Source organism: Miniopterus natalensis, chromosome X (assembly GCF_054644295.1).
Source record: "Miniopterus natalensis isolate mMinNat1 chromosome X, mMinNat1.hap1, whole genome shotgun sequence".
In the NCBI taxonomy this organism is placed as follows: domain Eukaryota; kingdom Metazoa; phylum Chordata; class Mammalia; order Chiroptera; family Miniopteridae; genus Miniopterus; species Miniopterus natalensis.
In genome coordinates, this window is record NC_142103.1 from 16,317,602 (window position 1) to 16,340,527 (window position 22,926).

At 41.9% G+C, this 22,926-nt stretch overlaps 1 protein-coding gene and 1 long non-coding RNA gene across 4 annotated transcripts in view; one reads left to right on the forward strand and one right to left on the reverse strand.

Moving 5' to 3' along the window:
* Positions 1-1,651: 1,651 nt before the first annotated feature.
* Positions 1,652-21,364, reverse strand: ATP1B4 (ATPase Na+/K+ transporting family member beta 4). Of its 3 annotated transcripts, XM_016214056.2 has the most exons (9): positions 21,224-21,364; positions 16,742-16,810; positions 14,683-14,707; positions 11,876-12,004; positions 11,510-11,614; positions 8,595-8,791; positions 7,885-7,941; positions 5,621-5,716; positions 1,652-4,901 (listed from the first exon to the last, which is right to left on the reverse strand). In XM_016214056.2, exons 1-9 carry the CDS (start codon positions 21,284-21,286, stop codon positions 4,740-4,742), a joined length of 903 nt encoding a protein of 300 aa, XP_016069542.1. In that variant the 5' UTR covers positions 21,287-21,364; the 3' UTR covers positions 1,652-4,739. The 3 variants fall into 3 exon arrangements, with proteins under 3 accessions (XP_016069542.1, XP_087685627.1, XP_087685626.1); XM_087829501.1 differs by lacking the exon at positions 14,683-14,707 and having other exon boundaries at positions 16,549-16,810; XM_087829500.1 differs by lacking the exon at positions 14,683-14,707 and having other exon boundaries at positions 16,537-16,810.
* LOC107537936 (uncharacterized) overlaps positions 15,629-22,926 on the forward strand; it is a 37,235-nt gene continuing 29,937 nt past the window's right edge. The window contains exon 1 of the long non-coding RNA XR_001603273.2: positions 15,629-15,755. This is a non-coding gene — a long non-coding RNA (uncharacterized LOC107537936). The remainder of the gene's footprint in view (positions 15,756-22,926) is intronic.

The window sequence follows — 22,926 nt, forward strand, 5'->3', positions numbered from 1 at the left end:
TTAAATAATAGAGAAAAGAATTTCTATAATGGGAAAGCTTCTGACCCCATAGCCACAGAGCAAAGTATGCATGAAGATAAAATTTCCCAGTCACTGGAGTTGGTTCAGTAGATGTTTCCAGCACTGTATCAGGCTCCAAGGAGTCTGCCCACAGAACCTTCACTTGGTGGCTGTGTTAGATATCTCCTGTTCTCCCCTCCAAATGCACTCTCTACCCTGCTCTACTCTGCTTTCTTCCTTGGGAGGCTGATCTGTATGGACATCAGTGAACTTCCTTGCCCTCTGGCTTTTGGTTGGGTTTGGTGAATTTACCATCAGGAGATCAGAGAGAGGGAGGAAAATTAAGTAAGGTATTTATTCTTCTGTTTCCCTCATTACAAGGTCACCTTGGGCTAAGTTAGCCTCTCAACAAGTCACCACTCCTCTCAAGATAGTCAATTGTACTTGACTCAGTCCTTCAAGGCTCTGGGAACCACTTCCTACCTTTGTCCCTTAGGGTCTAGGAAAGGTAAGAGTTTAGCTTATTCTAGCCTGTTATTGTGCTATTCTCTGTGGTTCTCTATATCTACACATTTATAAGTAACCTCTTTATAAATACCCCCCTTTCAATTCCATTTTGTCAAGTGTACTATTTCTTGTTGGAACCCTGACTGATGTTATGCCCATACAGGAGCCTACAAGGAAGTATATCCTGAAGATTCAGCTGCTAGATTAAGAGCCCATTACATCCTTCTTAAACTTTTTGAATTCCCCTATCAGCTTTTCTTTCCTCCTACCCTGAAACTAAAGAACTCTGTGAAGTAGGCAGGGCTATTCGGCCTTTCAAGTCCTTTTCCCTTGCCCTTTGCCTCCATCCATCCCGTTCCTCCCCCACCTCTCAACATACACACACACACACACACACACACACACACTAACCTCTATTTTCTGCTTGGATAAAATCATAGTGTAAATCACATTTCTGTATGATTTGGCTAAATTGCTCTATCATGTTTGAATATTTTAAGAGGAAGTCAGTAAGGAAAATGACTAATGAAGAACCTAGATGGAGGAAATATACTGGGGTCACGGACCTCCCTGCAATGAAACCATATCAGTTAGTAGACCTTAGGCCAGGGAAGCTTCCAAGGAAAGAAGGGATTCCTACTGCAGCCTAGTCTCTGAATCAAACAAGGGAGTGAAATATTTCTGTCATTAATTGCAATTACCATAGAGATTTGTTCTGAGAGACTGTTTGTGGCCAGATGTGCGCTGAAGTCACTTAGCCAATCTTCCATCAAGCAATTGAAGTTTCTTTTGGATTTTGGTTCCTTCTCCCCACCTCAAACTTTCTCTTAGTGTTCTCGTACACAAACACATAGAACATTTAATACCTGAACTCAACCTTGATGAAGAAAGGAAGTTTACTCTGACAAAGTAGTCTTTTGAGAAACCAGAGCATGGAGACTGCAAAAGGAAAAATGCTCAGAATGAAACAACTTTTAGTTTCATCCTCTTGTGACTAAACCCCAAGAGATGAAAAAGGGTGAGGGTACGGGAGAAAAAGTCTTAAATTAATAAACTGCCACTTGTCAAGTTTTCCACCTACATAGCTGCCCAATAATCCTGTGGGAAAATCAGTGGTACAGTCTAGAAAGAGGAAATCATACACTTCTTTTTAAAATCTATTTATTGTTGTCAATAAGTTACCAAGACAATACTAATGTTTTCTACATGAAGATCCTATGAAAGGTTACTTTAGGATAATTATTTCAGAGAGGGGAGGGGTGAAAAAATCACAAGTCTAAGCAAGGACAAAACTATGAAGGCATTTTGAAGTAGTATTTCTCATTGACAATCAAGTAAAACCAAGTGCATTGCAACAAATGGTATACAAATCAAATACTGGTACAGCACAGTATGGGGGACTATTTAAATTAGTCCACTAGAAGTTTTGAACTGTTAGAATTCAATTCTAATGATTATATTTAATATCCAGTTCTGTATAATGAAGGTATTTGTTCATGTCCCAGCTGACAACCCAAACTATCCAAGTACTTTTCAACACTTCTTTGAAATTGTGGAAACAATGGATCCCATTGAGTGAGAAATACTGTATGACAAAAGATTCATAATTCCTTGTTTGTTTAATAGTTAACGTATTTAACAGGATAATGTATTATGTATAAAGTATAGCACCAGTAGTTGAATTCCTGTGAAATGTCAACTATTATAATTCACATTTGACATATGTTTCAAAATGTTTGGGATATCATTCATTGATTTTTAAAAAGATGGTACTTCCTGGTAAGCAGCAGCTCAGAGTAGAAAGAGCACTGGACCTGGAGTCAGATGCAATGCAGGTTGTTTTCCCTAAATGCTCTCTACTATCCTTTTCAGATTTAATGTTATTATCTTTTTCATCTACTTGAGAGGTTATTTGAGGTGATTTACAACTGGTTTTAAAGTTGTTGTCTTCAAGCATCTTGTCTATTTTTTTAAGATTAGTTTTAAAAATCAAGTTTGGTAAGGAAAGGGGTTGGGAGGAGACAGTTTCATTGGTTTTTTTTTTTTTTTTTGTATTTTCCACAGATCTTTTGTCATATATCTTCTATTACTTGTTAATAGTGGTCAGCCCCCCTCTACTCTGTTGTTAAGAGTTGGCAGGAGTTAGAAGGTGTCTGGGAAGGAGATTCCAAGGAGCAGCAGCCTTTTCTGCCACAAAACCAAGAGAAAAACACTATCTGAGAGACTAGATTGGTGTGATGTGTTTACATAACTGGCTCAAATTCCCCAAATTAAATAGCTTAAAATTTCTTAAGAGAGTTCACTTAAGCAAATGTTGCTTTTGTTCTCAGATTTCCTTCTCCCCAACCCAACTAGTGTTTACATCTCCACATCAATGTCTGAGCAATAGAAATCACAAGCCCAAAATGTCCAAAATTGATCTCAACATCTTCCTCTCCAATCTTGCTTCTCTCTTGGATTCCCAGTCTTGATAAAAAATATCACCATCTCACTGGCTCTAGCCAAGCTCAAAACCTTGGGGTCATTCTTGACTTTTCTTTGTCCCTCATTGCCCATTCCCCAGTCTTGTTCCTCTCCAATCTACCCTTCACATTGTGGCTGCCAAAGTGCTCTTTCTAAAATGCAAATATGATCACAGAGATTCCCTGCTTAGAATGCTTTAATGACTCTTTTTCATCTACTGGATAAAATTCAAAGTCCTCGTTTAGTACCTGCATACCTCTCTAGCCCAATCCCCTGCCACTCCCTGCCATTTCCCTGAGCCCTTTACACTCCAATGACAAGAACTGCTCACAGTTAACCAAACACACCATGGTCTTTCGTGATTGTGACTTTGCATGTGAAATTTCTCCTGCTACTTTCTTAGCTCAAGTTAGTAACTTTTCCTCATGCTCCAATAACATTTCCACATACTAGTTTGATAACTCTTGTCACACTATATCATAGTTACTTCTTCACTTGTTTGTCTTCACTACCAGACTACTAGTTCCCTGTTTACGAAGAAGGTAAACATTATAGAGGAGGTTCAGACTCTGGATGTTTCTAGGTGGCATTTAAGCTTGCTTTGGACCCTGAGACACTATGCTATTCTCTACTGTTTGCTTCTTCTCCTTGTCCCATCCCTCCCTCTGGTGCAGGTGCTAAGAAGCAGTGGAATGGTCACATGGCCAAAGATAAGACAAAGCAGCTTGGCTGATCCATAGCCTAGAGAAACATCTGCTTCATATCATTTTTTAAGCAAATGAAAAGCTGGCTAATGGGCCTTGAATTAGGGTGGCCTGGAAGGGGCTTTCTGTCTTATACTGAATCAGTTGGCTGACTCTGATTTCAATCCCTAGAGCTGTAGCTGAGGGACAACACACCCATCCATCGTGGTCTCAAAGAACATCATACTACTGTCAAACAAACAGCCCAAAAAGAAATAGCTGATAGAGATTTCTTTCTTGTTCTCTCCTCTACCTGAAGCTGAGACAACCCTGCTTGCAGGAATGTTTGCCTTTGGATGATTTCACCATAGAGTGAGGAATCAAATACCAATCACATTCACGTAGTAGGTGTTCTCCCTAATTGCAGTGGGCCTCACTTCCCCCACAAAAATCTTAGGGGAAGTCTTCATCTCTCTCCAGAACAATATCCAGTTAGCACTGCTTTCAGTTGAAGGTACCTTAGCCTTTGAATCAGTATTTAGTTGCCCATGAGAGGCAGCCAGTTTTTCAAGCATTCCTGGATATAGAATTCCCTAGGTATGGTGGCCCTATATATATTCTGGGTTGGTCTGATTGGTGATTCCCATGGAAGGGCCTTGCCAAGCAGGTGGGAAAAAAAAAAAGATTTATCAGCCTGGTTGGGAGGAATCTCACCTCTAAAAACAACAAAGTTTTAGAAAACACAATGAATTTATAGTCATCATAGAAATTATTCTTCATGGCTACTGTGAATTTTATCATATACTATGTTTGCCCTATAGTGAGACTTCTAGCAGCAAGAATGGTTTTAGTTTTAAGTGGGGGGAAAGGAAATTAATATAATCTGTCATCAGGAGAGACCACCTTTAAAAAATCAAGTAGCCCATATAATGTCATTTTATACATATGTCAAAGGCAAGGAAAGAGGATCTGCTCTTAGATGTCCATCTGGCTGTGTCCTGATTGAAGAAAAAGAATTCAGGTGCTACCAGTGGTAACATGAAATAAAACAGAAACAGAACTGGTGGGTGTCACCCCCTGAAATTCTTAGGTTTCTATGTTCAGAGTAAAGATTACCCTACCCACAAAGCGATCATTGATGACATCATTTATGATGCCTTTGCCCTTCAGTTGGCACTGCACAGGCACCGCTTGGTTCTTCACCACATCTGTAAAATGCATTGCCACCAGCGGGGAGGTGTAGTTAACCTGTAAGTGGAAGAACAATGAATTCTAAGTTAGAGGAGGGGTAGCTGTGTGGGAGGGTAACAGGATGGAAGTGATCAGATATTCATTGCAGAATGGGATAACCTCTGAAAGAGAACTGAGTAAATCCCATGATTACAAGTCACAAATGGCTAAAGCAAATGACATGCTCTCTCTGCCCTTGAACAGTGGGGAAATTACATATTTCTCTCATAAGTCATTGTCAGATGTCTGATTGTCCTTTGGGGAAAACCAATTCTAACTCATTATGGTATGATTTCCTGGATATCAGACAATGAATCAAACCAGAACTAGCATCTGTCAAGTCTCTATGCTAGAGAAGAAGCTTTCACTGCCCCAAAGCCTCACATGGGAGAAACAGGGAAGTGAGATTATTTGGGCATAATTTAGTGCAATGGCAGTGATTTGTCTGCTCTTGGCTCTGTCACAGTGCTATGTGACATTGGGCAAGTCACTTCCTCTCTCTGAACCCTAGTTTCTCTATCTGTAAACTGAAGGAGTTAGACTATATCTGAGATTCCTTTAGATATGGAAAGGAGTTTTTGTGGTAGGAATTGGTAGAGTGGGCTCCTGATCTTGGCAAGCAGCTGTTCACCTCTTTGTTACTATCTTCTGCTCCCTAATCTCATAGATTCCAGACAGCTTTTCCTTTGTCTCTAAGCCCTTTGTGACAGCAAAGACTGAAGGGGATACAGGCTTACGTGAGTCAATTTGCCGTAGTAAGGGTAGTAGCGGAGGTCAAAAGAAGCAGACTCTGGGTAGTAATTGATGGATCGGATGTCATTTTCATCACCTCTCTGTAAGTAAAAGTAGGCATGAAGGGTGCTTGATCACTTGGTTGGAGCCTGAGCTAAAGGGACCTGTGCCCCAGATGAAATCACTGTGTGACCCACAACCACCTGTCCCAAGAAGACCACGAAAGCAGAATGGGGCAGAGCTCAACCCAGACCTATCCCCAGAGGAGCATTTCCAGGGAGAGACTGTGCCTTGGCTTTGCAGTTCAAAAAACACTGAATAGAAGGCCTGGACTGAGGCTGAATGTGCTCAGTATGTCTCTGTGCTGGCTCCTAGGAGACCCAGACAGAAGGGCTCCAAAGAGCTTGCAGTACCTGGTGCTACTCTGGCAAGAGGACCTACCATGCCAACCCCTGTCCAAAGAGTCACACTGAGCCTGGCACCCAATGTTGGACTTTGGAGCTGAGGCAGGTGTAAGTTGGAACATGTTTAGTAAATCTCACCCACTGCAATTTACCCACTGTGGATTCAATTCTGTTGGAAGTCAGACCAAGTGGACAGAGTTACAACCTATAGTTGGCTCACCTAAACTCATATCCCCTATCACATCCTCTGTCGTGCTTAATTAAAGTAGGTGGAGTTAGGAGGATAAGCAAGCAGGGCCCAGTACTGGAAGTAATTAAATAAACAAGTCTACCCTCATCATATCATGCCAGGTAGGGCATTGCCCATTCTACCTATGTATTAGTCTTGCCCTAAATAGCAGAGTCTGGGGGCTAATAAGGGACAAATTGTGTAATCACTAGTAGGAAATCACTCAATAGGGTCATGTGATGAGTTCTGTCAATATAGTATAATCGTCCTTAGTATAAACAGCTTTCTTTAGTTTATTCTAGTAATTAACTCATCCTGCCTGATTTCCACAAGAGGGTGTAGGTTTGATCAGAATTGATTATTACAGAACACATAAAGACCCTTAATATTTCTTTTTTTAATAAAAGGACAGTTTTCAGCAGGGTTCGACGTAGGCTGAAAAATTAATGGCTTCCATTAGGAAACTCTAAACAGAACTCAATCCAATTAATATACTAGTTTCAAATCAAGTTGGTTTCTATGAATTATTTACATATTCTTCTAAAAGGCAATGAAATTCATTTTTTGTGAATGGTATGTGGAATCAATTCTACTAATTTATGGCCATGCCTCACCTGTGTGTATATTTATTTACACATACTCTCGTGCATGTGAACAGAATAAATATCTTTCTAACTTGTTCACCCGGCAAATGCAGCCTGACCTTTCAAAGCTCATCTTCAGCATCTCCATCCCCCACATGGAACCAACCTTTTCCTGGTCAAGGCCTCCACTTCACCTTTCATAGCACTTGTAATACTTGATTGTCCTGATTTCAAAGAGTCCTATTTATCTTGGCACTCCCAGCACCTAGCCAAGTACCTGATCTACAATAAGTGATCAGTAAATGTTGCCTTTTGCTGCTTTCTGATCTGCCACCATCAAGATTGTAGCTTTGAGCTGTATTTCTAGGACTGAAAATGGCATTACCTGGCTTCACACAATTGCAAGACAATTTCCAGGGCTGGGGGTGCAGTTGATGTTGTCAAACAGGAGGAATCTACTGCCAATTTAAGAAGCAAATCCCAGATCTAGGGCTTTTTCCTACAAAGGAGCTAATTGGGGCAGATGAGATAGGAGTTAATGGTCCCTCCAAGGACAGTTAATTAGCATATTAATGGAGTTCTGTTTATACTCCCTTGTAGTCATTTGTTATTGCAATACCAGTGCCACTGGTCATTGCTACAAAAAGTGAAATTCAGTTTTAAAAGCAGGGACTAATGACTCTAATGAAAGCTGTTTTTTTAGTTCAAAGAAATAAGTAATTAGAGCTAAAAGCAAAAGTGTAAACAGAATCCCAGTTAATGACTTGGCACATTATTGTTCCTCGCTGTGGCCTTAGCTGAGGTTCAGTCTTTGGCTTTCACAGGTATAAATGAGCACACACACACACACACTACCACAAACACACAGGAAATTAATGCTTTCTGGAAATAGGGAGGCCTGAAGTTATTAAGGCAGGTGTCTGTCGTTATGAAAAGATTAACCCTTTCTCTAACCCTTAACCAACCATCCAAGGTAAAGCCTTGGAAGGGATGAACCACCCTTTTGCATGAAATAGATGTGCTAGCAGTGCTTACTCAAAAATACACTTTACCTGAACTTTGCAGGAAACCTTCACAGGATCTCCAAGCTCAGGACGAAAGCCTACAATCTATCAAAAGAAAACCAGTGTTGTTGTTTTTTAAAAAAACAAAACAGATTTGACAGTAACAATGAGGCTTTTATAGATTCACCTTGAGTCATCCCTTCCTTAGGCATAAGTTTAATTTATTCTGCCCTCTCAGAAATGTTACAAAAAGAAAAAAATGCAAAATATCTTCAGAGCTGTACAGCTCAGCTTATGCCTTGTATTGTGCCTGATATTCGTACAGTGGTAATTGCAGTAAGTTAACCTTGAAGGTGTAAAGAATTTTCTGATTTCAAGAGGGGTGTGCCTGGTAAGATTCTGCCACACCTAAGCCATGGCAGGAGAGAGGGAAAATGGATTTCTTGTGATATGAGAATTGTCCCTCACCCTACCCCATGTCAATCCTTTGTTCCAAACAGCTCAGGGTCTCAATCCTGGCAGAGGGCATCAAAGGGGGAGGTTTGGGGAGGGGAGAGAAGAATGAAAATAAGAAGTATTCAAGGAGAAAAAAAGAATTATTTCTTAATAATTTGTCTGGTTGTTTGTACTACTGATGCTGTCAGTAAAAATGGCCAAACTGGCAGTGTGTGAAGACAGAACTCAAGAGAAATGGTGTCCAGAGCCCTCCTACTCAGCTCATCCACTTATTATCACCAGACTGTCAAGGGCCAATATACCCTGTTCATCTTTAGAAGAATGCAGGGCTGTCCAGTAGAGTAGCCAAAAGTAGGGTCTTCCAGGCCAGAGCAATTCTTCAGGAAAGAGCGCTTAAATTGGCAGGCCTTCTTGTCCTCATCTTCATTTCCATCTTGGATGAAGTACTGTCCCGGGGGACAATCTACATTCATTTCCTCTTGAAGACTGTCATTATAACCTAAAGTGTGTGTGGGTGGTAAAGGGTCATGTTAGATGGGTGCTATAGGGGAAGGCCATGTTTACAATAGTATTCCTCCCTAGTTCCCTTTCTCCAGCTTGCTTGTGCTTTTCAGAAAGCCCACTCAGTCTGTCTTAGGCCCTGTGACATGGTATCAGGTGCCCAAGGCCCTTCATCAGCAACATGTCTCCAGGAAGCTTTCCAGGCTAGCCCCCTCAGCCCACTTTGATTGTCTGCCCCCTTGCTTCTCACCACCTCGTCTACTTCTGGGAGAGGAGCAGGCACTTAATAGGCAGATTTTGGAAGCGGTAGTGGAATGAGAAGTGTGTGTTGTGGGGCAGGTGAAGGAGGAGGAGAAGAAAGAGGAGGTAGAGAAGGAGAAGGAAATAAACCAGTTTCTCATTCTTTACAAAGGGAAGTTAGCACTGCAATTAGAAACTTAGGTTAAAAGACAGAAAACAATGATAACCACAGCTTCTCCACTGAGAGGGTGAGGGGGTGAGATTTTTATCTACTGAGACCCAAAGCACTGAGATTTAAATGTCCCTTTAAATTGAATGGAATGTAACATATGTCCAAGGTACACTTATCAGGGAGAGAGCTGAAAGGGGTCATCTGTGAGCTGGTTCTTTGGGCTACTAGATGCCATAGATCTAGGCTTTGAAAGTTACTGCATTGTTTCTAATTTGGTTCTAAATGATAGTATCAGATAGTCATGTTAGATCCAGCTCCCATGCATTCATGTTCCAAGTAGCTCAGTTTTTCAGAGGAGATTGTGTACCTATGATCTACCAGAGGTAAAACTCCAAATGTACCACTGGATCCTCATCTAGGCAGGTTCTGACCTGGGTTTGATATTATTAGGAAGCAACTGATAATTTTAAATCTATTCCAGTGATGGCTAAGTCTTTGTTATTCCTCAGATAAAGCTACATTCAATTCAAGGTTTTGTTTTAGTCATATTTTAGAGCAAGAACTATGTTCAAATAATAACTTTCTAAATAGAAGTTCTAACCATGTACTTATTGTTTCTCTTGAGGTAGTTCCATCAAAAATAATGTGACATGGGCATGACCCTTATTGCAAAGTCCCAGTCCTCATGGGAATGAAATTGATATTCTGGGATATCTATTTCAGAAATGTGTTCCTTTTCAACAGGGCATATTATCTGTGCTTAGGAATGAAAAACCCAGTGCTTTTCCTAATGTTCGTCCCCCTGCTCGGTATTCAGGTCAGAAGTGGTATTTCTCCATCTACTAGCTTCTCAGAGGAATTTCCCGGCAGAGATTCCAGCAGTACATTTGCAATAGTTCGCAAGCTTTTTGAAAGTAAAGAAGATATTGTGCTGGCCATGATGTCCAAGACATTTTGGGGGCCAAAAATGGAACTACATGGACTCAGAAAGAACCCAGTCCCCCTCATTTTACAGGTGAGGCATCTGAAACTTAGACTTACCCCAAATAACACCAGCATTACTGATACAAAGCTGAGTTTCTAATTCCTGGTCATATGCCAGCAGCAAAGAATTATGAAAAGCAGCACTTCTCAAGCTTTAAAGTTCATACAGATCACCTGTGGATCTTGTTAAAATGCAGATCCTGATTCAACAGGTCTGAGGTGGGGCCTGAGTTTCTGACTTTCTAACAAATTCCCAGGTGATGCTGATGCAGCTGCTCTCTGGATCACCCTTTGAGTAGCAAGGGTTTCAAGAACATGAATGTGGGTTTAAACACTGCTAGGAGACTTTGATCATGTTACTTCCCCTTTCTGAGCCTCAGTTTCCCCATTTGTAAAATGGGACAATAGACTCTGCTATGCAGAGTTAAAATTAAATGACAAAATTCATTCATTTAATTAACACTTCCCATCATGTAAGAAATTATTTTCCTCTTAATTCAGTGCACATTCTACTGGCCACTCCCACCTCATCCCCCACACTTCAGTCAGGTCAGGCCATCCATATTAGTCTAACTGGCTTTTTCCCCACAAATAATAGGTTAGTAATGTAAACTCACTGGAGCTCCTCTTTGGTAGCTAGATAAATACACAGGCTGTGTGCTCTGTGTTTAACTCTAACCAAGCTGCTACCTCAGTTTTCACCCTATGGAAGGGCTTTTCAAAAACCCATTCATTAGTTACTAAAAATGTATATCATGACACTATAGAGATAAGCATCTTGAAAACACTTCTAATCAAAATGTAGGAGTGACTGCCACCCAGAGATTCTTCCTCTAACTCCCTTCTGGAATACTGTTAAATAAAGACCCTTGCTCTCTTACTTCAAGATTGCCCACCTCCAATAAATGAATTATCTTACCTTGAGAAAGTATAGGAGACAGGAATCTTCTAGTTCTGGAGAACACTCTTCTTTTCTCACCACTACCTCTCCCCCAGAATTATTTTTTACTAATTGATCATTATTGAGCCATCTGGATGTGCCCAGGACATAACTAGATGCTGTAGAGTGTTCAAGAAGAGAAGACAAGCTCTCTGCCTCCAATGGACTTATCATATTGCTGGAAAGTTGACATATGTTTTCAAGGCAACATACAATCATAAATTAGAGCAGTTTTGATCATATTTACAGGTTCTGAGGGAGATGCAATGTAAGGAAAGACCAGGATGGGCTGGGGTTAGTAAGAGTGAGTCAGGTGAATTGTGAATTCCTACCCATCACCTTTCCAAAGAGATTTGCACCATTCAGAGGAACTTACTTACCCTGGAGAAAGCCATTTAGGCTAATCACATAATGCTGCCAAGTGTCAGGTTCAGAAACGTTGAAGTTGAAGTTAAGGCTATGGGCGAAGGGTCTGATCATAACTCCTGGCAATGAAAACAGATCTTGGATATATTAACCCATTCTTGGGATAATTTTTTGGTATTGATTCCCATGAAACCTCTCCCCACCCCAGGCAATCAAAATGAAAAGGACCATAATTTGCCAACTACCTTTTTACTTTTACTCTTAATAATTGAATCCCTAAGTCGTTACCGGGAAGAGCCAAAGTTAATTGAGGCCAAACATGCTGTGCAAGCAGATTCTGTCCAGCAAGTTCTGATAGCACAGGGCATTTGGACACTCACCAGGAGGCTTCACCCTCTCAGAGAAGGTTGGCATGTAAGGGCCAATGGTCAGAAATAGCGTGTACATGCAGAGAGTGATCACAGCAGCCAGAGAAGCGTAGAAAAAGAAGTAAATGACTAAGATCAGGCCTGCAGAACAATCAAAGATGAAAGTGGTCAGTGCTTGCCAGCAAGCTCTGCCTCCTCACTTGAACTTATGAACCAGAATTAACTCAAACATGAGATGGCTTTTTTTTTTTTTTTTTTTCAACTCCCTAGATTCAGTATATCCACCCTTGCTCATTCAGATTTCACCAATTTGGAACTGGTGAGACTTGTGTCTGAGGTCTGATTGCAGTTTACCTTTACAGCATCTCTGATGGAAGGGCTTGCTGAGCAAATGACGACCATGAACAACATTACAGAGGAGTGGAGTTTAAAGTACTGCAGCGGGTAAATTGCTTGGGAGTCCTCTGGGCAACAGTTGATGTCCTAAGTATACAAATCATTCTTCACTATTCATTAAAGCAGGTGCCCTGAAGAGTCCTAGCAGCTTGGTTCCAGTGATTATAGATATTTGCAAGGGATGGAAACAGCATTTCTTTTCACATAGCCTATAATTCAAACTTTTGATTAATTTCCATGGGACTCTAATCAAGGTAAAGTGAGGTTTCACCCTACTTATTTCACATCTTATTCATCTTTAGCAAAAGCTTAAGTGGCTCTGCTTTTCAAAAATAACACTAACACAGGACAGAAGAGGGAAGAGTAGGAAACTGTACTTAATTACTGATACTTGCTACCTGTGAGCCCTACCTGTGAGCATGAGAAAATTACAGAACTTCTCTGCACCCAAGATTCCTCATAGGCAAAATGGGAATAAGTTGAGCACTTACCTCTTATCATTCTCTACATCTGTAACAGTACAGTAGCCCCCACTTTTTCCACGGTTTTGTTTTCCATGGTTTCAGTTACCATGGCCAAAAACGTGCTCCAAAAATATCAAATGGAAAATCCCCAAAATAAGCAATTCATATGTTTTAAATTCTGTGCCATCTGAGTAACATGATGAAATCTTATGCCTTCCCACTCCATTCCGTCCAGGACATGAATCATCCCCTTGTTCAGCATAGCCACACTACATATGCTCCCCACTCATTAGTCACTTGGTACCTATGTTGGTTATCAGATTGTCTGTCACAGTATCACAAGTATGCTTGTGTTGAAGTAACCCTTATTTTATTGAATAATTCCACATTCACATAACTTTTATTGTAGGATATTGTTATAATTTTTTATTTATTTTATGATTAGTTATTGTTGTCAGTCTATTACTGTGCTTAATTCATAGACTAAACTTTATCATAGGTATGTACGTACAGGGGAAAAAACATAGTATATATAGGGTTCAAGCATCCCCTGGGGGTCTTGGAATATATCCCCTGCAGATAAGGAGGAACAACTGCATCTGGGATTCAGTGTTTCCTTATATCCTATCCTGACCTTACCACTTCCCAACTGTTTAATCTTAGACATGGTGTTCACCTCTCTGAACCTCAATGTCCTAATCTGTAAAATGAGGACAATAATAGTACTTGAATAAGGCATATAAATAGCATAGCACAGCCTGGCAGATACCAAGTATCCTACAAATGGCAGTATTCATCATTGTTATTATTAATTTTATTATTGTTATAGGACCAGAAGCATAGTTGTGTGAATTCCTCCTCTGGGGGCTATATTATAATTCACTTTGCCCAGGATTAGGCAGTACAGAGTGAGGTAAATAAGAGTGAAATTGTTGCTGAGAAGCTCTTTTCAAGTCCTCCTTGGATTCTTTCAGCCAACAATATCTGGCTCTGCTCACAACAGTTACATGATGTTGGAGCTACACATTCAAACTGAATCATGAACCAGAAACTGGAACAAACCACATAACTTTGCTGTACCCAAAACCAATTCCAAATATTAATTTTTAAATTGTACCATAAAACAAATAAAATAAACCAAGAAGTGATTGGAAAAGGAGAAAATAATCCTTAGTAATCCAACTAGAAGTGGAACATTTATGTTTTATAAAATAAACTAAAGCAGAACTGGAATATGAACACATTGATTCAGCTGGAGTCCCTGGAGAAGAAATTGCAGCACCTCTGTGCCTGTAATACTTGGCTACTGCCCAGTGGCTGTCCTAAAGGGATGTGCCCTGTGCCATCTCTTCCATTCCTTTACCCTCATCCCCATCGTAGCAATGGACCAACAGCTAAAGCTATGCTGGGGGGCTGGAAGACTTAGTTTCATGGATGAAAGGAAAGCAATAGAATACAGGTAAACTCCCTTGGAAACATCTAACTTCTTGCCTAGGATGTGTGGCCAGGAAGCTGTAGATGGGAGAATGGCACTGGCAATGAATCCTCTCAGCCTTACCCAAGAGTCTGTGCCCTAGAGTCTTAGCCACAGACAAAACCAAGCATCATACCCATCTGAACTCATTTACCCCACCCACCCTTTCTGCTTGGGATGTCCAAGTTTTCATTGGCCACTCCTGTAGGTAATCCAAGGTTCTCTCCTGAATGCCCCACCCAAGCATGGGTAGACCTGGATATCTTGGATAGACTAGGTACCCATGATCACAACTCTTCACTCCTCCCACCAAAACACCCCCATCAGTTCCTGAGGCCCTATCCATCAAGGCCTTGCTCATTGCTACAGTTCATGAAGACAGTGTAGTGTTCTGGCAAGAGAATGAACTTCAGTGTTCATCCAATCTGAGTTTGACTCCCAGTACTGCCACTTATTAACTATGTGACTTTAGACAAGTTACTTACCCTCTCTAAGCCTCAGTTTCTGCATCTGTAAAATGGGGATAATAATATTACTACCTCATATGGTTCTTGTCAGTATCCAATAAAATAACATATAGTTCCTAACAATAGAGGTTGCCCAGCTACCAAAAGAAAAGCTCATAATATAATAATAAGCAGGTGAATATGTTGGTCATGTTGCTGTGCAAGCTCAAGTGGGCAGCTAGTTCTCAAGCAAGAGGGCAGCAAGGTATATGCTTGGTGGCCAAGACATTAGGACCACTATTTTCCCTTTGCCCAGAGGTAGCTGAATAGAAGCAGCCAGAATTCCTGGACTGTCCTTAGACCTGCTACCCAGATACCTGGAAAGGGTCTACTGTGCAGTGTCCCCACTGCCATATCTTCCCTGGGCACTTGAACCTTCTTCCCTCATCCCCACTTACTGGCCTATCGCTTATTCTCTCTGGGAGCGATTTGAATAAGCTCATCTGCTGAAGTTGTAATTGCTGGCTATTTGGGGGTTAATGCAGGGCACCCTCTCCCAGAATCTCACTTGCATTTCACAAGGCCTGTTTTTCCAGTCCTCTTTAGGCAGAGGAGAAACAGCTGTGCCCCCTTTGGAGCCCCAATGAGTGTCCAGCATTTGTCTGCAGCTTCCAGAATGTCAGAATGTTCCCTGAATGGTACATTTGTTCCACTTGAGAGTTCGAGGGATGGGCAGGGGTGGGGCTGAGAACTGAGGAAGGGTGAAGGGAGGTGGACATTGTTCAGAGTCCCACACTTGCTATTCTTAATTCCAGGAAGCAGGGCTGGCTGTTTCACCCTGACTGAGATAAATTAGAAACATAAAGGATGAGGGAGAGAGTTCTCAGCCAAAGGGGCCTCTATAAGGCATGACCATCAACTTCAGCAACCTAGACCCTTGGCACTAGGGAACTCTTATCTCACCCATGGAGTCCTCTATTTTTTTTTTTTTTTTCTTCTTCTCCAAACCAGCAGCTGCTCTTTTTCTGGGCTGTGCAGGGAGTGTGGCAAGTGTGAATTTGACCACAGGCAAAATCTCCTGAGGAGAAGGCTCAGCACTAATAGTTCAAGAGGTGAGTAGGACCCTGGGAGAGGAGTGCTGGGGAAGTTGTGAAGTGAAAATGGTGGCAGCATGTGGTACAAAGAGGAAATCCTAAGGAATGTGATTCTGCTATTGACCAAGTGATGCAGGGGCTCAGCTTTAATCTCTACAAATGATCCTTTAAACCTAATTTGTCTGTGTACATGATGGAAATGTAAAGCACCAAAAAGCTGGGGCCAGGGGCAGGCCTCCTGACTCTCCTTCTCTGACATTTCTAGGTGAAATGATGAGGCTTTATAAATCTTTGTTCAGGTTAGCAGGGATTTGGGTCTCATATCCTACAAGTAGTTTGCAGAGTATTTTCAACTTTACAATTATAACATCTTGTTAGAGCCTCAGGCTGATCCTGTGAGTGTGGTGAGGCAGGGATTGTTTCCTTCATTTGGTGGGTGAAGAAACTGAGGCTCAGTGAGGGTAAATGATAAGCCCAAGGTCACACAGATAGAAGGTGACAGGGCTGGGACTTCAAAAAATTTCTGTGCTTTTCCAACTCATTCTTAAAGTCTCTCTGCATTGCAAATGATTTTGAGTCCAGTGGATTTCAGCCATACAATCAAGTTTGTTCACTCACTTGGAGTTTGTTCTGATGGGATCTGCCCATAGTCCAGGCATTTCCCTAAGCATTGATCCTTTTACATGATATCTAAGAGAAGTTTGCAGACAAGCCCATCCAACGTATGGTAAAGGAGTCCTGGACACCAAGCCAAAAGGAAAGGACACCCTACTGGGGCATTGGGACAACCGGGACTTACTCCAACTCTGACCTGTTCGGGCCAGAGACATCCTTTTCTCCGGATCCCACAGGTATTCATTCATGATCTGCAATTTCCGCCACCAGGTGTTGCCTGTTGGCTGACCCTGACCCTCTTCCTCATCCTTTTCCTCCTCTTCTTTCCCCTCCTCTTCCTCCTCCTCCTCCTCCTCCTCCTCCACCTCCAAATTGGGTACCACCATCACCCGAGCCTCTTCTTCTGCTTCTTCCTCTTCATCTGCTAAGTAGTTCTGATTCACTTCATCTTGGTCATCCTGGAACAGTGACAGAACACAATCCCCTTTTTGAAAAAAATTTCCAGTGGCACGTCCCACCAGCCAAATATAAATGGAAAACGACTTAATATTTGGAGATGCTTCAAATTTCCACTTCCCCATAAACATATCCATTGTTACAAGAGATATTTTCTTTCTCTCTGTACTTTTGGAAGAAATATCCTTTCTATGACCCATTTTGATTCAATATCCTTTCCACAGAGGTATAAGTTTTATTCTCAGCTTTAGGCATTTTGGCTCTTCCTCTAGGACTGCTTGTGTCATACTACTCTATCCTGGGACCTTGGCCCCCTGCTTCACTTTGGCTTGTCAGGATAGAGCTAAGCGCAACACTGGAAGATAGAGTAGTTTTAGACATTTGTGTCTATGATGGTAAATTCTCAGTCCAAATCAGCTTCATTCTAACACCCTGTACACTTTCAGCTGCTCCACTTCACCATCCCAAGTTGTAGCTAAAAATAGCCTTGGGTAGACATCAGGTGGAGAGGCCAACTGCTGTACCCCTTCTCAAAATGTAGACTGCCTTCCCAACTTCCAACAGAAACAAGTGATGGGGGTTGGGGGCTATTTGCTGCTTCTCTGACTGTTGCCTGGTCTGGAACCTCTTTCGGCCTTAAGCTGGTTGAACAGACCACCTGAGGGTTTGGGACCCCAACTGATACTTCCTTAGCCTCCACCCCTCCCAAACCCCATCCCCTAGACAAAAATCTGGTCATGTAGTAATCGCTCAGCACATATTTGTTGATTGACTGATTGCAGCCATTACTTGAGATCTGAAACTGTAATACTCTCTGAGTGGTTCTAAGAAAGAAAGAAAAAAACCCCAGAATTCACCAAATGGTATTTCAAATGCCTCACAGCCACAGGCTAGAGAGTTGGACCTTTGCTTTTTGTGGGTCTGCCAAAACTCACTGCAGCAGTAGAAAATGAGGTCGCCCTCCCTCTCTCTGCTGTCCAAATCTGAAGAGTGGCGGAGCCTGTGCACCTGTTGGGGTTGGATATGTCGAATGATAGAGACCAGGGGCTCTAGGCTGCCCCTTCCCTGCTTGATTACTCAAAGGCCATTTAGAGGACACTCAACTAAAAATTCTGCCATTAGTGGGGAGGGGGCCTCAGAAAATTGGGCTGTTCAGAATCAGTAAAAGTGATATAGAATGATAAGGCTCTACGCTCAGAATTCAGCCTGCCCAGCTCTATCTAGCTCTTGATTATAATCACTCTTGAATTACTGTTTAATTTGTTCAAATGTACAGTTTTATATCACACACCGTATCAGAACTGACAGTGATCTTGGAGATTCACTTGTCCATCTGAGGCTCAGAGATGGAACAGGATCTAAACAAAGCCACACAGCAAGTTTAGTCCCAGAACTTTTGTCTCTCGATACCCTGGACAATAATGTTTCTCCTGTCACGTTGAGCACAAGTGCCTAAAGGTGACTTAGCAGATTTATGGGAAACAATAATGTTAGATTCTATGCTCCCAAAATATAGTAGATGCTTATAATTGAGGATTACTGACTCTGACATGGACTCAGAGTGTAAGGCTTGGGAAAATAAACTCCATTATTCAATGTTGAATGGATTACTAAATGTTCTAAATCTCACTTGAGTGTGAACATATGTACACATTTGACCTCCCAAAGTACATTCTGAGCACCCAGGGGGCAGGATCCATATTTTCTAACTCCTTGATGGCCCACCCCAGTATGCAGCCCACAGCTAGGTAACCAGTGAGTACTGAATAAATGCTGATGATAACTGCCTGGCTCTGGGGAAATGCTCTACAGAGCTTGCCGCTCTAACCTCAGCAGTCATGTGGACTGCAGTGGATACAGTCATCATGGCCCCCAGAGAATCTGCTGCAACTGAAAATCTCAGAGAATTTGAAGTGTAACATTTCATTATGAAGGAATTTATATTCCATTTATATTTTCTGAACAGCTCCCTTTTCTCTCCTTTTTGCCTGTATGCCTGGCCCTCCACCTCTGTTCCACAGAGGAGGCAGCTGGCCTTGGCCTCAGCCTGATCTTATTTGTAGATATGAGCTCTCATGATAATCCTATTAAAGATGGCTTGTCATTAAAGCTTTACCCTCGAGGGAAGAATTAACCTTCTCAGAGCTGTTTTCCCCAAGGCTTTCACGATGCCTCAGTATCAAGAACCTCAAATATCTTTTTCCTCTCCCCCTGCTTCCAGGTATAGGAAAGCCTCACAATGTGCAAGAGAGGCGCTTTTGTGCAACTAACTACTTAATGGAATCAAGTAGGGAATCCTTTGGTAATGAGAGGGTCTGTTTTTGTCAGTTTCCTAAAGTGGCACTGGCCTCATGTGATAGTGTGAGTGTGCTGGGATATAATAGTGGGTAGTGTGGAGGGGCCATCATGTTGCCCTAAAAGGCAAGAGTCTGAAGGACAGAGGGTGGCTCCATTTTGAGCACTCTAAATATATAAACAAATATATAAACAAGCAGTATGACCCAAAGGATAAATTTGTGCCCTGCATTGAGTAATACCCTGTAAGCATTTGAATGATAGCCTATGGACACAGACAATAATGCAGTGAAGACCTGGGGTGGGGCGGAAGCTGGGTGGAGGTAAGCAAAGGGTGGGAGGGAAATGGGGGACATCTGTAATACTGCCAACAATAAAAATAAATTTTAAAAAATTAGTTAATTTTAAAAGAGGAATTAGCACACGATTATTCACTGCATCAAGTAATTTCTTTTTAAATTTGGTCAAGTGTTCTCTATAAAGAGCAAGATCCCCTGATGCATTGAAAACCCAAACCAGAATGAAACAGAAACGGACTCATAGATACAGAGAACAGACTGACACTTGACAGCTGGGAGGAGTATTGGGGGATGGGTGAAAAAAAGTGAAGGGATTGGGATTAAGAAGTACAAATTGGTAGTTACAGAAGAGTCACAGAGATGTAAATAATAACATAAGGAATACAGTCAATAATATCATAATAACTATGTACGTGGCCAGGTGGATACTGGAAATATCGGGGGACCACTCTAAAGTACATAATTTTCTAACCACTATGTTGTGCACCTGAAACTAATACAGAATTAATCCTGAATATAAACTGTAATTGAAAAATAAAAAATAAAAAAACAAGAAGAAAATCCAAACCAGTTAACAAATCATTGAATTATATACAACACTTTAGTAACATTACATAGAAAAGAAGTCAAGTAAGGAACAGCTATATATGCCCTACAGATTGTGACTGCTCTAAGAGCTGGAAGGAACTTTGGGATGTCAAACGAAAGTTTCTACGAATTGTGACTGGAAAGTTAAGGGAAGCCCTTTGTAGGTGGATATGGGGTTAGAATAATTCATGTTTTCCTCTGCTGACTGTTGACAGTCTTCACTTAATTCCCTGATTATATAAATGGCTATTCCCAAAGAAAAATAGATTAAGCTTTGTTTCCTCCTGGGGCTCAGATCAAAATCCTCTTTGGGGGAGATTTCAGAATATACCTCCCTTCAAAAAAGTACTGTGTGGCATATATTAATGGATTATAGTGAAGTAAATGCAAAGAAACTTTGGGTTCAAAAAAATTTGTAATGCACCCTGGAGATAAATGGTGACATCAAAGGGGTGTGTGTGTGTGTGTGTGTGTGTGTGTGTGTGTGTGTGTGTGTGTGTGGTGTGTGTGTGTTGGTCAGGGTGGGGCGGCAGGCAGTATGGCAATGGGTGGTGAAGGGTCAGAGGGTTGGGGAGTTGCACACTGCAAGTATAATGGAAAGAGTACAAGATTAGAAGTGAGAAAACTTGCATTCTCACTTTTGCTCTTCCACTAATTTGCAAGTCACTCCTGTGCTCTGAGCCCCAGCAGCCTCTTTTCCTTAATGAGGGGTTCTGGAGAGATGATGTCTACGATTACTCCCAGTGTCTATCTAGGATTCTATGATTTTAGCTATAGTCTGGAATTTCTGCTTTAGAAAAAGAGCAGCTGGGTTCCTAAGAAACTACCACCCAAAGGGATTGAGATAGCTGGGTAGGCAATGCCTTTCATTTCCTCTTCTCCTTCCCTTCCCTCTTGGTTAAATTTCCTGTTATCAGAATGAAACCTTTACTCCAAGACTCCAAAAGGTCTGTTCTAATTCTTGACTCCCAAGAAAAATTTCCTCTCATTCTCTGGCATCTTCCCCTTCCCTTATCTTTCTCTAGTAGGAAGAGAGGCTCCCCCTTTCAACCCAGAAATTTAGGGTGAAATGGAGTGCTGGGAGTCACTGCTCACTCTTGAAATTATGCGCTTCCTTAAACCTCACTGTTCCTGCCCATCCCAAGGAGAAGCAGTCACAAACCAAGACCTACACAACCCCCAACCCACTCCACTAAAAAGAAGCAACAAAGTATTCTTTTCCCTGGGACTCACAAGTCTGTAGCGATAACTGTGAGGAAAGGCCGGAGCCCTTCTGGACCGGAGCTGCCTTCTCATGGCTCTTCAGTGGGCAAAGACGAGGAAGAGGCAGGCAAGTGGGTGAGAGTTCTGGAGCTTCTGCTGGTACAGGAGACACTGGTTGCTGGGGCCACTTGGTGCCTAGTAAAAGTGAACCCTCCTGGCATGAGGCCTTCCCCAAAATAATCTAACATGCCCCTCTCTCATTGGTTGGCCCCTTCCCCGAATCAAAGGAAAGCCCTATGGAAAAGCAAGCTCATCATTACAGGGAGGGGGAGATATTCTGGGTCACAAGGATGAGCAACTCACCCCCCCAATTCATGTCTCTTCCCACCCCCTGCCCTTCTCTAGTGCTTGAGATACTATGGGCCCAATGGAAATCTTAAGTCATGTTCTTCTCAATTGAGAGTTGGATATCAGTGTGTGCAAGAGGTGGGGCGTGAGTGGGAGTTGGGAGTGAGGGGAGATGGCCAAGAATAACTTTCTTTTTTCATAAGGCTGATCTCATGCAAAAGGATCTAGGGTGTCAGGAAAGATTCCCTTTGCTCTCCTTACCCCCCCCCACACACACACACACACACACCAAGCCACCTACAATATTTCTTATTTGTGTCAACCCAGGAACTCCTGAAAATGTGGATTACAAATCCTGATTTTAGAAGCCAGTCTTTTGTTTTACCCCTCCTCACTCCCTCCCTCCCAAAAAAGCGTCTTGGACATAAAGAAGCCTTTTTCTAGCCCACATGTCAGAATGGCCCCATCAGTTGCTGCCCCTCACACACACATCTCTTGGAATCCTGGCCAAATTTCTGTAGTGGTTGAGATCTATATTTATCCCTTAGCATCAGGGCAGGGAACAAGCCAGAACTTTGCAGTGTCAGTTTCCCAGACATATATAACTCCTGAAGCCAATGTGGGATCCAACAAAAGAAAAATTAGTAGAAATAGCCAAGAACATTGTATAGCATTTTTGCCTGTTTGATCCACCCCACTGGAGCCTGGGTGGCTAAAAGGCCTGGGTAGAGTTTGTAATCTTTCTTTCACAAATTACCCACCCCATCCCCCATTATACCCAGATGACTGAGAATATTGCAGATACTGAGATTCTGGGCAGATTCATAGTCAAGAAAAATAGCAAAAATAGCACAATAGCTTCAATAGATTTCTCTATTCATAATTCCAACTCCAGGCTATTCTGATGCAGATAGCTTTGATAGAAGTTAATTTAACATAAAATCTCCATTTACTAGATTGTTACTAATTGGGACTCTTCCTTAGCAGAATCTCCTCCCATACCTTTATTTGGAGAGAAAGAGACCACTGACAAATAAAGAAAATTATTCCCCTTTTTGAATTTTTTTAATCCTCACCTGAAGATATTTTGCCATTGTTTTTTAGAGAGAGTAGGAGAGAGAGAGAGAGAGAGGACGAGAGAGAGAAACATCAATGTGAGAGAGACACATCTATTGGTTGCCTCCCACACGCATGGGGCCAGGGATCAAGCCTGCGACAGAGGTACACACCCTTGGCCGGAATGGAACCCAGACCCTTCAGTCCTCAAGCAGACATTCTAACCACTGAGCCAAACCAGCTAGGGCCTTTTATTGGATTTTAATAAAAGCAAAATGTATTTCAAGGGATAACCTGGTGTTGGTAGATATCAAGCTCTACCTCTTACA

What these genes read in the sequence shown, in the direction of transcription:
- ATP1B4 (XM_087829500.1), bottom strand. Translation starts at nt 21,286, where the DNA reads ATGAGAAGGCAGCTCCGGTCCAGAAGGGCTCCGGCCTTTCCTCACAGT. An exon ending in CCGAACAGGTCAGAGTTGGA is followed by an intron (nt 12,005 to 16,536) that starts GTAAGTCCCGGT and finishes ATTGTTCTGCAG; the next exon opens with GCCTGATCTTAGTCATTTAC. An exon ending in TTCTTCTAAAGATGAACAGG is followed by an intron (nt 7,942 to 8,594) that starts GTATATTGGCCC and finishes TTCTTTTGATAG; the next exon opens with ATTGTAGGCTTTCGTCCTGA.